This window comes from Aegilops tauschii, chromosome 7, assembly GCF_002575655.3.
Source record: "Aegilops tauschii subsp. strangulata cultivar AL8/78 chromosome 7, Aet v6.0, whole genome shotgun sequence".
Lineage (NCBI taxonomy): Eukaryota > Viridiplantae > Streptophyta > Magnoliopsida > Poales > Poaceae > Aegilops > Aegilops tauschii.
In genome coordinates, this window is record NC_053041.3 from 176,920,404 (window position 1) to 176,932,594 (window position 12,191).

General features: G+C 48.9%; 1 protein-coding gene across 1 annotated transcript; it reads left to right on the forward strand.

Moving 5' to 3' along the window:
- Positions 1–1,471: 1,471 nt before the first annotated feature.
- Positions 1,472–2,638, forward strand: LOC109749944 (uncharacterized). The gene has a single exon (XM_073503904.1). It carries the CDS (start codon positions 1,472–1,474, stop codon positions 2,636–2,638), a length of 1,167 nt encoding a protein of 388 aa, XP_073360005.1.
- The last annotated feature ends 9,553 nt before the right edge of the window (positions 2,639–12,191 follow it).

A 12,191-nucleotide genomic window follows, 5' to 3' on the forward strand; every position in this document is an offset into this window, starting at 1 on the left:
ATGCAATCGGCCCAGCCTACTTTGGCCCCCGCATCGCGACGAGCCCTTCCCAAAGGGTTCTCGCTCCCTCGAGACACTCCCAAGTGCAACGGCTCCGTGAAGCCGGAGGATTGGCTGGTTGACTACTCCACAGCCGTCAACATAGCAAACGGCAACTAGCGCGTTGCCGTGAAGTATGTTCCGCTCATGCTCCAGGGCACGGCCCGGACCTGGCTGAACAGCCTCAAGCCCTACAGCTTCAACAGCTGGATAGGCTTCACCGAAGTCTTCATCCGCAACTTCACCAGCACCTACAAGCGGCCACCCAAGTAAAGAATTAATAATGTCATCCACCTTATTTCCGTAAGTTTTCAGCAGGTGGATGTCATGTCGAGTGTTCCCAGCTTACTGCAAAAAGAAGAAGGGAGAGATGCCGGGGTCGGACGTCAGAGCTTGATGGAGAAGAAGTAGACGGGGACCGGGGCTCCCCTGTTGCCGCTCCATGGTTGAGGAGAAGGAGGTCCATGGCGGCGTCCCACGGAGAAAGCCCCCACAGTCTTTCCACCGTTGGCGTGTGGTTGTGGAGTCGGACCTCCGCCGTGGCCAAGCTCGATGACGGCCCGCTGTATCCGCGCGGGGAGATCATGGTGACGAGATTCCTCGTTCCGGGAAGGTCGCAACCAGAGGCTGGAGGAGGTTGGGCTCGGGACAGGAGATGGAGAGGGAACGAGGGTGGCGGCGGCGACGGTAACCCTATGGGAGGAAAAGGAAAAGGAGGGACGCTTCGGTGCGAAGGGAGGCTGAGCACTTGTTTTTGTTTCTCTCAATCGGTACAGTAAATCGCCACAGTGAAAATCGCGGACGTGGCTATCGCGAGAGGGAGCACATTGTGCGTACGTTAATGCTATTAATTAATGGCTGGGTGACTACAAGTTTCAGGCCACTTGACTCCACTCTGACTAGAAGATATGACGTGAATCGTGCATTGGTGAGGACAGGGGCCAACAATTTCTCTCTGGGTTGAATCTTCTTGCGGCTGTTAGCAATGTATTATCGCGCAACGGATGAAAAGAAATGGATCCAAATAAGGTCCGGGGGTATGGTTTAAATAAATGGACCCGGAAAAGAAATAGGAAGGACTTGTACTACTCCAAACCAAGAATCACAATCAGCACGGAATCTATCATCTACATCTTCAGCACCGCATCATGATCGGATTGACGGAAATTTCCAGAAAATGAAAGCAAACGGGAGCTGCAAATTTCAGATAACTGACGGGAAACTGAACTGGGGACATAGTCGGATTCAGAAAAAAGAAAATCCCACGCGTCCTCCATCGCGCAGTGCAGCGGCTTTAAATATCAGCAAAGACCACCTGCGCGTACCACAACACCTTCCCGATCCCGCAGACAAACCTCTCCCAAATCCCAGTCGCCCGCCCGCCCTTTCGTAGCTTGAACCCTAGCGACAGATCGGGCAGCCGCCGGCCGGGATGGAGGGGCTCGACGTCGACGACGTCTTCCACCACTACCGGCTGTGCCCTACGGAAGTGGAGGCCGTCACCTACTACCTTCCACGCCTCCTCTCCGGCGAGACGCTGCACGGCGCCGACAAGCTCATCCACCGCGTCGAAATCTCCGGCTGCGAGCCCAAGGATCTGGCCGCCCGATACGCGCCCGCGCCGCAGGCCGTGAGCAGCGGCGACCGGTTCTTCTTCACCACGTGCAAGAGCAAGAGAGGGAGCAATCTCCAGAGCGTGCGCGGCGCCGGCGCCGGCACCTGGAGCATCCAGAAGACCACGGAGATTTGCCACGCGGGGGTCAAGGTCGGCGAGGTCAAGAACCTGTCCTTCAAGAAGAAGGGCAAGTCCACCGGCTGGGTCATGGAGGAATACCGATGCCTGCTGCCGGAGGCCACCGTCTCCGACGGGGTGAAGGTGTTCTGCAAGATGCACTTGGCTCAGCATGCCCCTGACGCGGCCCGCCAGGAATCGGAAGCGTACAAGCTTCAGCAACAGCAACCAGAGGCCGTGACCCCGAGCACGCACGCGCAGAAGAGGCCACCGCCCGCTGCCGCCGCCGATCCTCATCCGCCGCGCCCGAAGAAGAGGATGCGCGGTGCCGTCCCCGTCCCGGCACCTGCCACACCGTCGTTCTTGATGTATGATGAGGCAGCCAGAGCAATGCATGGCCCGCTGGCTCACACCAACTTCCCTATTCAGTATGCACAAGCATCATGCGAGTCCACTACAACATCCAGCCGCTCCGACGTTGCTCAAGCTCCTGAGATTTCCTCCCAGTCAGATGTGCTGGAGTCCACCCAATCAGTTCCTGAGGCTGGCTCAAGCATTGCAAGGAGCACATCTGAAGAGGGTGTCTTTGAGCCATTGGGGCCTATTTCCGATTTGCCGGATGGGGACGAAGATGGTTTTGATCTTGAAGAACTAATGAGAATGATGGAAGACGACCTAATTGAAGTTGAGCCGGCCACTGGAGCCAACACTGGAGTGGAGATGGGCCAACAGGAACCTCTGTACCTGGATGCCTTGGACCAAGGCGTGCTGGAGGGTATGCTGCAGTCCGATTACCCTGCCTTCCATGATGCTGACAAGGATAAGAGGTACAATACCGCGCCGGATCTTGACGCTCCATCGCTTTAGGGACAGGACCACTTGTCCAAACCGCAGCCGTGCTCCTTCGATCCTTTTGAAGCAGCGTGGAAGGCCGAAGAGGCGCTCGAGAAGGAGAAGAGGTGCAATGCCACGGCCAATCTTCACACTGGAGGGCACAGCAACTTCTTCTCGCCTGCAAGTGTCTATTAAGTCCGATGTTGAAACTGTTTTCAAAGTGTATACGAGGATACTCACTGGCTGATGTATTAGTTCGTCCATGTACGATCGCCACGGATGTACCTCTGAGCAATTTGCTCCACTTGTTCATGCAAGCTAGTAAAATTGTTGTTCTTCTTCTTGCTCCTGCTATCGACGTTCTGAAGTTTGTGTTGACAATTTTGCATGCTGCAGCTCATATTTATTTCGCTTAGTTTCTCTCAGCTGCAAACTTCGTAATTACTCCCTCCGTCGCACAATATAAAAACATTTTTCAAGCTGTGGGACGAGGGAGTAGTAGAACTTCTCATGATTCTGGTCAATTTTTCATGATCAACTACTAAGCTTTGGTTCAGTTCTTTCGCTCACATTTGGTTCTATATGAATCAACTCTGAAGTCTCGTTTTTAGTGAGGTTTTCTCTCTACAATCGTTTTGACAAACTTAGGCAAGTACTTCGACGTGTGTCAACTCTGACTTGAAAACATAATGGTAGTTAAGAACAGAAGACCTTTTTAGTTAAGACTTGAAAAAATAATGGTACTTAGCCATGCAACCTTTAACCTTTACTACCAGCAACAACTGGTCAACCCATCTCAGACCTTCAGTTGAGAGGATAGGTTCTGAAGTAAAAGAGAACCAGGTAAGTACAGGCAGTAAATGTTCTGAAGTCTCAGCTATCACTGCAGTATGCTCTAGCAGTTTATTTTTTTAACTGAAACTTTCCACTCCGTAGTCAGGACGTACAACTAGTGCAGCTTAGATTAAGTTTTACAAGTCTGATTAACTTCTGGATGTGCTTTTGAGAACAGATGTACAATCCGCGATTCATGAGTTGTCAAGCCTGAATTTGCAAATCTTGTTTAACAGTCACACATAACCTTGAGGAACTCTCTCTGAACATTTCACACTTATTTGGTTGGAGAAAGCTTATTTCAGATTAGTTTGACTAGACACCTCGACAGATTTTTCACACGGAACAAATAGAAATGGGATGTCATTGAGGAATTGCTTATCATCGCTGCAAGATTGTGGAAGATGAAAACAAGACCTGTCCAGTCTCTTCATGGATGTAGCTAAAGGAGGTCTCTCGGTAATTCCTCTATCAAGAGGTCAGGGAAGGAGGGAGGTAGTCTGTCACCCGTACTTTTAAAACCGAACCGAACAGGTGGTCGGATCGGAAAAAACCGGAAACAGCGATCCCGGCGTTTTTTAAAGCACATCAGACCGTTCGAGCAAGCGAACCAGAAAAACCGGTTGAACCGGCCGTTTTTTTCAAAAAACCGGTGAACCAGGCGGTTCACAGAAAACTGGCCGGTTCGATGTTCTTTTCAGAAATACCGTTCAATTGACTCGTTTTCGTGCGAACAAGGTTGGGCTAGAATTGAAAAAGGAAAAAAAAAAACTTTTGGTAGGGTTTCTGCCAAATTGGGAGCATTTCTCTCGATTTTGCCCATAGACAAACACTATCGGGCGCCGCCGCTCCCCTCCGCCGGCACCCTTGCCAGGAGGTGCGGCGACGCCGCCTCTCCCTCGCCACTTCGTGCGACAACACCAGGCCACCAGCCCGCGCGCCACTTGTTCTGTGCCCCCTTTGTTGATGGCTGGGGGAGGGGCCGCCGCCGCCTAGTCTACAAAGGCCTCCCACTGTTCAACTCCAATCTCCCTCCAATCCATTCAAGTCTACAAAGGCCTCCCTATGTTCCAGAGTTCAGACCAGGAGCAGCCTAGCAGGAGGACAAGGGTGCCACCTCTGCTACTACTTGATGTTGATGTTGCTTGCTGCTACTACTTGATGTTGCTTACCTTGCTAAATGCTACTATAGTACTATGTTTGAGTTGGAGATTATCTATATGAATTATTTGGATATTAATATGGAGTTGTTGGTTACTCTGTGAACGTGATTACACATTTTTTTAATCTATTGATTGGTGTATTTCTTGATAAAATATATATTATTTTATTTCTATAAAACTGACAATTGAACCGGTGAACCGGCGGTCCGACCAGTAAAAACCTGAACCAACAGCCTTGCCGGTTGGATTACCGGTTTGGTTTTTTAAACTATGTTGTCACCGCAGTACCTCCGCAACCCACCATCACAAGGACAATAATATCCTTCTCGTCCATAAGGGCAAATGTTATGTGGTCTGACTTCACACAACATCGAGAACATTACTAACATAAACATTCAGGGCTCATTTGGTTGCCACGGTTCCCTCAGGAATCCCTTCCTTTTACTTGGGCCCGAAACCCCGGTGGAAACTCACGCTAGGGAAATCGAGTCTGACATTTGGTGACCCAATCCGTGTGGCATGCCAGCCCGAAACCATCTCTTTCCCCGGGAAGAGGTCCACGCCTATGCACTCGAGGAAATTTCCCCGTGTCATCTGCCTCACACTATGCTTGTCCACCTCCTCGTTAAACTCTGCCTTCATCGCCTGCTGCCCCCCCCCTCCCTTACCACCAAATGATCATCCCCGAGGAGGAGATCTCCCCGGTGGAAGGAAGGGGATCCCATGTGCTCTTGAAATTCCTCTATTGGGGTTTTAGCATCCTAGGCTTTTCCCCCTAGCCACCAAATAGAGCCTCAAAGGAGAATTTTTATCCTATCAGCGTTCAACACCTAAACATCCTACCATATCCCCGAGAACTAGGGGTTTTACTCAACATTCAGACAACGAGCATCATAGGGATAATAATGGCAATCATGGATGAACAATCAATATAATGCACATAGGAGGGTTTTTGTATTACAACGAGATGAACAGAGGGATGATGATGGTTATGATAAAGAAGGTTAATGCCGAAGTCTCATTGATCGGATTGATGGTGTGGTGGTATACCCCCCCCCCCCCCCCCTAAAAAAACGGTATAAGGGCAGTATGCTCATTTGTCCAAAAGGTATACCCACCTCCGTATGTGGCACGTATGAGTTGTACGTAGACGTACATAGTCGGTCCGCCGGCCCCACCCGATCCGCCCGCCCATCACGATCCGCGTCCGCTCTCGACCCACCGGTCGATCGCCGCGCCTTGCCCGCCTGTAGTCAACGGTTGGCGCCGCCGGGTGCCGCCGCCTCATTCACCACCCCCCGTCACCCATCATGGCTCTAACATTATCGCAGCCTCCTTGTCGGTAGCGTCGCCGTCCTCGCCGTTGTATGGGTCGCCGTCCTTGCCGCCATCCGTCGTCCTCGTCGGTGTCAGCAGCGTCATCCTCGCCGTCGTTGGCGCCCCTTCCCGCATGGCCCCGACCCCCGTCATCCTCACTGTCGTTGGCGCCCCTTCCCGTTTGTACTCTAAATCATTCACTGCACAACGAAATGGTGCACAAAGTTATTCAGAGCGATTTTGCCTGTGTTAATTTTTCATCGTCATCATATAGTGTCATCAGATTTCATGATGTCTCTGTTCATGTTGTACAGTGTTGGTAGTGATCGGGGACTGTAGATCTAGGTGTTTAAATGGAGGAAGAAACCAGATATGCGGGTGATGAATACGGTAGCGATAATGGCTCTCATACCAATAACGATTGTACTAACAAAGATTAATATAGTAGCAACAAGGAATTGTGGTCGTCATATGATAACTTACCTGTCGAGGACTTCCAAATTCATGAGGATGGTGCATGCAGTGAACGTAAGTGTATGTTGATTTGTGTTTTTATTGGCAAACAACCGCATGGCAACTTAGATGTCTTTCTTTTAAAATCTACAGGAAGATGTAGATGTTCAAACTGAGCATAATTAATGATTTTCAGGAATCTTACACCAATAAATTGAGCCAGTTCGTTGAATATTTTGTATGGCACACAATCATAATCATATGAACTAAGTGATGACAACTTACATGTGTTTATTTGTAATCTTGTGGGAGGAGGTTGATGGTCCTAGTGGGCATGACGACCAGGACGATGATGGTGATGCAGAGATGGACATTGGGCATGCTGAAAACAAGCAAGAGGCACTAGATAGGCATTGAAAGGTTATGGCTATGAATTTTGGTTCACAACTGGAGGCATGTTCTACAACAACCACGTGAAAGAGCATGGATTCAACATCAGAAAAGAGAAGGTGAAACGAGGGAAAGGTCCTTCGGAAAGTATACAATTCAGGTGGTTTCTTTGCTCCAGGGTAGGTAAACAGTAGAGCAAGTTCTTGAACATGGAGGGGCGCAGCCGCAGGCTAAGACCTAAAACTCGGTGCAAGTGCGGTGCGCAATTGGTGGTGAAGTTGAACAGATCATGTGGAGTTTGGTTCATCGTGGCATTTGTTGACGGTCACAACCATGTGCTGGCTGACCGGTTGAGGTCCCATTTCTTTGGTCACATATACGGATAAAAGATTTCCAAAGAGCAAGGATCTTAGCGATGGAAGGAGCTAGGATCAGAAAGCACATAATCATGGATAACTTCATCAACATATATGGTTCATATGATACATCAGAACTATCTACTTATGCATCAGTATCAATAAAGGGGGTTGTGGAGTTTATTGCAGCAAGCTAGCTTTGACTCTTGGCTAACCTGTACTTTTACTACAGTAGTTGAATAAGGTGAGAGAGCGCACACGAGTCCAACTAGCTAGTAACCACGACGATACACCACTATGGATTCTCACTCGTCTCCCTACCAGAAGGCCACCCATAGCGCAAACACTTATCTTGACTTTTTTAAAGCAACCATTAAAGTTGTTTATGAACAATATAAGTTTTCAAGTAGTCCATATAATGTGGGCGCGGCTATTCGAATAGATTCATAACCCTGCACGGTGTACTTCTTAACACATGTGTCCACCACTTAGCGCCTATATGCGACATGTACTCGGCATACTTCAAGCGTACACTACTAGGAAAACCATTACCAGTAGCGCTGGTTTTTTGGCTATTAGTAGCGCGGGCAGGTGCGCTACTGCTACGGCGCTACAACTATTTTTTAGTAGTAGCGCTTGTTTGAACCAGTGATACTGCTATCTATATCTAGTAGTAGCTCTCCCCTGTCCATCGCTACTGCTAATACTAGTAGTGTGCCCCTACAACCAACGCTACTAGTAAGGCAGCGCTGCTACTACTCCAATACCCCACGCTACTGCTAGTATTTTCTTTTTTTATGTTGCTGTATTCGTATTTTTACAGGTTTTATACAATTACAACATACACATACACTGAAACTATATGAAAAAGGAATGTCTCATCATCATCATCGAAGTGGTACAATATAGTCTCATCGTATCAACATAGTCTCAACACAAATGATGTCGATCTCATCATTATCTTGAAATAGCGATACAAGTTAATGATCACATGTCTCTTACATTGTCACCGTAGACACATGTTTCATCATCTACCTAAACTATGACATACGAGATAAGAGCAATCACGATGATCAAAAGCGGTATTACGTAGTAGTTTTTGCAGCGGCGCAGGTTCTGAATCCCTTGTTGTGCTATGAATCTCAAGTAACTAGCTTCGGCTTCCGCTCTGCTATCAAACCCTTTCTGGCTTCCGCCAGAGAAGCCAGAGACTTGGGCCTGACACTCTGGCCACTCATCATACACACCCGGAACATGCCCTACATACACAACATACCACTTCCTCACCATCATTGATCTATATACCTGTCAGAGATGCACACACACACACACACATATATATATCATGAAGCGAATTCAACGAAACAGTTATGAAATGGAAGCAACATATATAGTAAATATAGTTAACAAATTTCATCGTACCGAAAGTAATTAACTAGAGCGCGGCACCATACATCTAATAGTTTCGTCGTACTGAGAGATTCGAAGTTTCGTCGTATAGAAAGTAACAAGTAACTAAACAGACACATTGTTTTTAAGCAGTGGACTCTTCCCATCTGTCCATATCCAGAAGGGTGCACCCAAGCTTAGTGAAAGGCGTCATGTCCTGACGCTGTAGGGCAATGCGGGTTCGGACATCAGCTCGCGATATTGGGCCGCCGTAGAACATCCCGTTCTCTTCGAGGACATCTTTCATGATGATGGACGCAATTTCCTGCTGGATCCGGTAGGAATCATTTCGAAGTTGATTATGCGGCACGGCTCCAAAGGCTTCGGCCCATCTCTGGATATGGGTATCAGATGAAGATTTCATGCAAAGTGATTGCACATCTCTTCTGTACTCCATCATTAGATGGATGACGTAGAATCCATCATTGTCACTTCCTGCCGGTTGCTGGATGCAACAAAAGTCAGTCTTGTGGCCGAAACAAAGACCGGCCTTATTTGTTTTTTTGCATTGGATGTAGCCACCCCGCATGCTGAAGCCCAGCATAGCTCTGTCCAGAACATGCTTTATGTATGTGTAATCTTTCTTCTGTATGTTCTTCGACGGGTCCAAATATAGAGCGCGGGAGTAACGCGGGTAAAGAACGATGAGAACGGCACGACACCGCCCACTGCGCAAAATACACGATCAAGTTAGCCTCCATGCGTGCAAAGTAACTATTGAAATGCACGTATGTGTTATAGTGCTATCCGCGGATGACTTACCTGGGATGATAAGGTAGGAGAATTGTTTCTTTGTCCTTATTGCTGACCAAGAATTCTTCGATGTACTGACTCGCATATTGAAGGTTGGCGTTGTTGATTGACAAGAAGCCCTCATGCATGTAGTATGGGTCCGCGACCGCAAGACCGGTGACTTGCTCTCTCCTGACGATGTAGTTCATGTGCAGCGCATACAGGCGGACGAACGTAAAATCGAGTGTCCTCATTTGAAACATCTGGAAGATGCAATCAAACCTCAGGAAGAAGAGGTCTGCGGGGCATGTGTGGACATACATCTTGCAACTGCTCGACACATGAACCGTATAAAGTGGGTATCTTGGATCATCCGAGGCGAGGAGGCTTCTCTCTGTCGAAAGCACATGGTCATGGAGTCTCCTGAGATCCCCTGCTATGGCAGCTAGTGCATTCACCGGTACCATTGGCTCTCCCGCGACATGGATTAATGGCGCATGTTTCATCGGTACACGGTCAACCTTGGTCGAAGGCGGCTAGCTGCTAGAACCAACATTGCCAGCTTTATTGGATTTTCTCGCCGTCGGTCTCTTCCTCTGCTTCTTCTTGGTGGGCTCAGGTGCTGGTGGGTCTCTCAGACCCTCCCTGAGCACCACCCCTAGTGTTTTCGGGCTCAACATTGGATGACTCTGGCTAATTAGTTGAGCTTGGGTGGAGCCAGCATCTGGAGGCGTGTCCTGCGAGGATTGCATGAACAAAGACTTCTTGCACTCCCGAGGATGTTCCGGCTCTGGTACATGCATCTCATATTCATATGGTTGACTCATTGTTACTTCGTTGTCAAAGGCAGTATTGAGATACTAGAGAGGGTCATCGGCCTCCTCCATGTCATGAGCCATATCCTCTTCCATGGGGCAGATGGCATCATCTGCCGGAACGGTTGGCCCTCCTTCCTCATGTCTCTCGATCTCAGCAAGCAGCACAAACGATGGTTGTACTTGTGTAGGTGGTGTTGTGGTCATACCTTCCTGAGGTCCCGTTGGTGTGCTCCCGGCCACCTCGACACGAAGAAGATTTTTCGGCCACAGGATCAGCCAATTTTTGCATTGGCCAAGCTGCGTGGGGGTCTCGTCATCCTCTCCATTGGTTTGTATCAGACGAGGGAAACCCTCGTAGCCCGCTTTCACACTCGCCACGGAGACCCTTAAGGCGTTATTAGGCATCTGCCGGCGGTGAAACAATCGATCCTTAGGCTTCACTATAGTACCCTTCCCCACATCCACCAACCCGCCCTTCATGTGGTAAAGGAGGATGCACGGAGTGGAGTCGGCCTACAAAGACATATACGTGTGGTGTCAGAGATCCAAAAAGAACGGCAACTGGAGATTAATTAATTAGTTGAGTTGATGAAGGTGCGACGCGTATTTACCGTGAGGGCGTCGAGCTCAGCCAATGTCGACGGCCCGACATTCAAGCCAGAGACGGAGCTAGGGCTGCTGTGAGAGCTGGGTGCAGGAGCAGGTGCTGGAGGAGGTGCGGGTGCGGTTGCCATACTAGGTACGGGTATGGGTGCGGTGTTCATTGAGTTGCTCCTGGTGAAGCTGGGCATGGGAAAATCACTTGGTGGCGCGTTTGGATTTTGTTGCACCCATGTGACCACTGTTGGAATCAAGCTTGTAAAGGCAGCCACCATATCATCTCTACAGGCAGCGATTATCTCAGCTTTGGTCTCAGCTTTTGCTTTCTCCATCGCCCGCGCCACCTTCTCGTCGATAGTCACTTGACTGAACTTCTTTCTCTGTCTTTTGGCCTCGGGGTCCTCGTTATAATAGTACTCCCACGTGGCGCCATCCCCGGCGCCGTGCACACGTCCATATTGCGGCCGCTGGCCGGGCGGGTGTCCCATCATTATGTTCATGGCCCAGTTCAAAGGAGTGTCCCACTTGTACTTCGCCGACGACTGAGTCGACTGAGTCGACGAGTCGCTTTCGGCCGCAAGCTTGTGTTGCTCTCTCTGCAAAATGGATCGTGAATCATTTATGAATGCGACTAGAATGTAGTAGACTTCATTGATTAGAAACTAATATGTAAGGTGGTAAAAGGATAATTACCAGTAATCTCATGAATTTCCTAGTCGGCCCGTCGGTGAAAAAAATCTTTTTTTGGGGGGTCCCTAGAGAATCGGGCCCTGATGAAGTCGTGCTCCTGCTAGTCAGTGAACTCAGCCAATGGGTCTGGGATCCCCTGACGTTCATGTTTTGCGTCCTCCTTAGCCTACATGGGCCTCTTTCCCATGTAACCACGACTTCCAAGGCGGTGGTTCCCCATGTTCTTTGCCTGCAGCTGCTTGCCTCTCTCCGACCTGGCCTTGGCAGTTTCTTCATTGCAAGTCTCCTTGAACTTTTCAAAGTCCTCTATCGTAATTTTTGGATTGTCTGCAACAATCTTGGCGTAGGTTTCATGGTCTACTTCCACTGTTCAAGATATCTTCCGATATTCTGATAAATCGGCCGATTTATCGCTTATCGTGGTCTGACCGATAAGATAAATCGGCCGATAAATCAACCAATATGGCGATAAATCGGGCGATATGCCGATAAACTGGCCGATTTACCCCTTATCATAGGTCGACCGATAAGTTCCCGATAAGCGGTATCCCCAACATTGGTCTACTTCAATCGCCCTTTTCACCCTAGTTTTCCAAGCGCTCAAAACTTCCCTTGGGCTTTGTTGTTGATTTTTTTCATGGCATCATCATCCCATGGGTCGACATCGTCATTCCGACCGGGAAACAGGAATCTTGCGTGCAACCTAGTTAGGAGCAGCTTCTTCAAATTTTCATTCTTCCGTATTTTCGTGGTGTTGATGTTAACTGTATCCCGTAGGATGCAT

Excerpts from the sequence above, each read along its gene's own strand:
- LOC109749944 (XM_073503904.1), top strand. The coding sequence starts at position 1,472 with ATGGAGGGGCTCGACGTCGACGACGTCTTCCACCACTACCGGCTGTGC.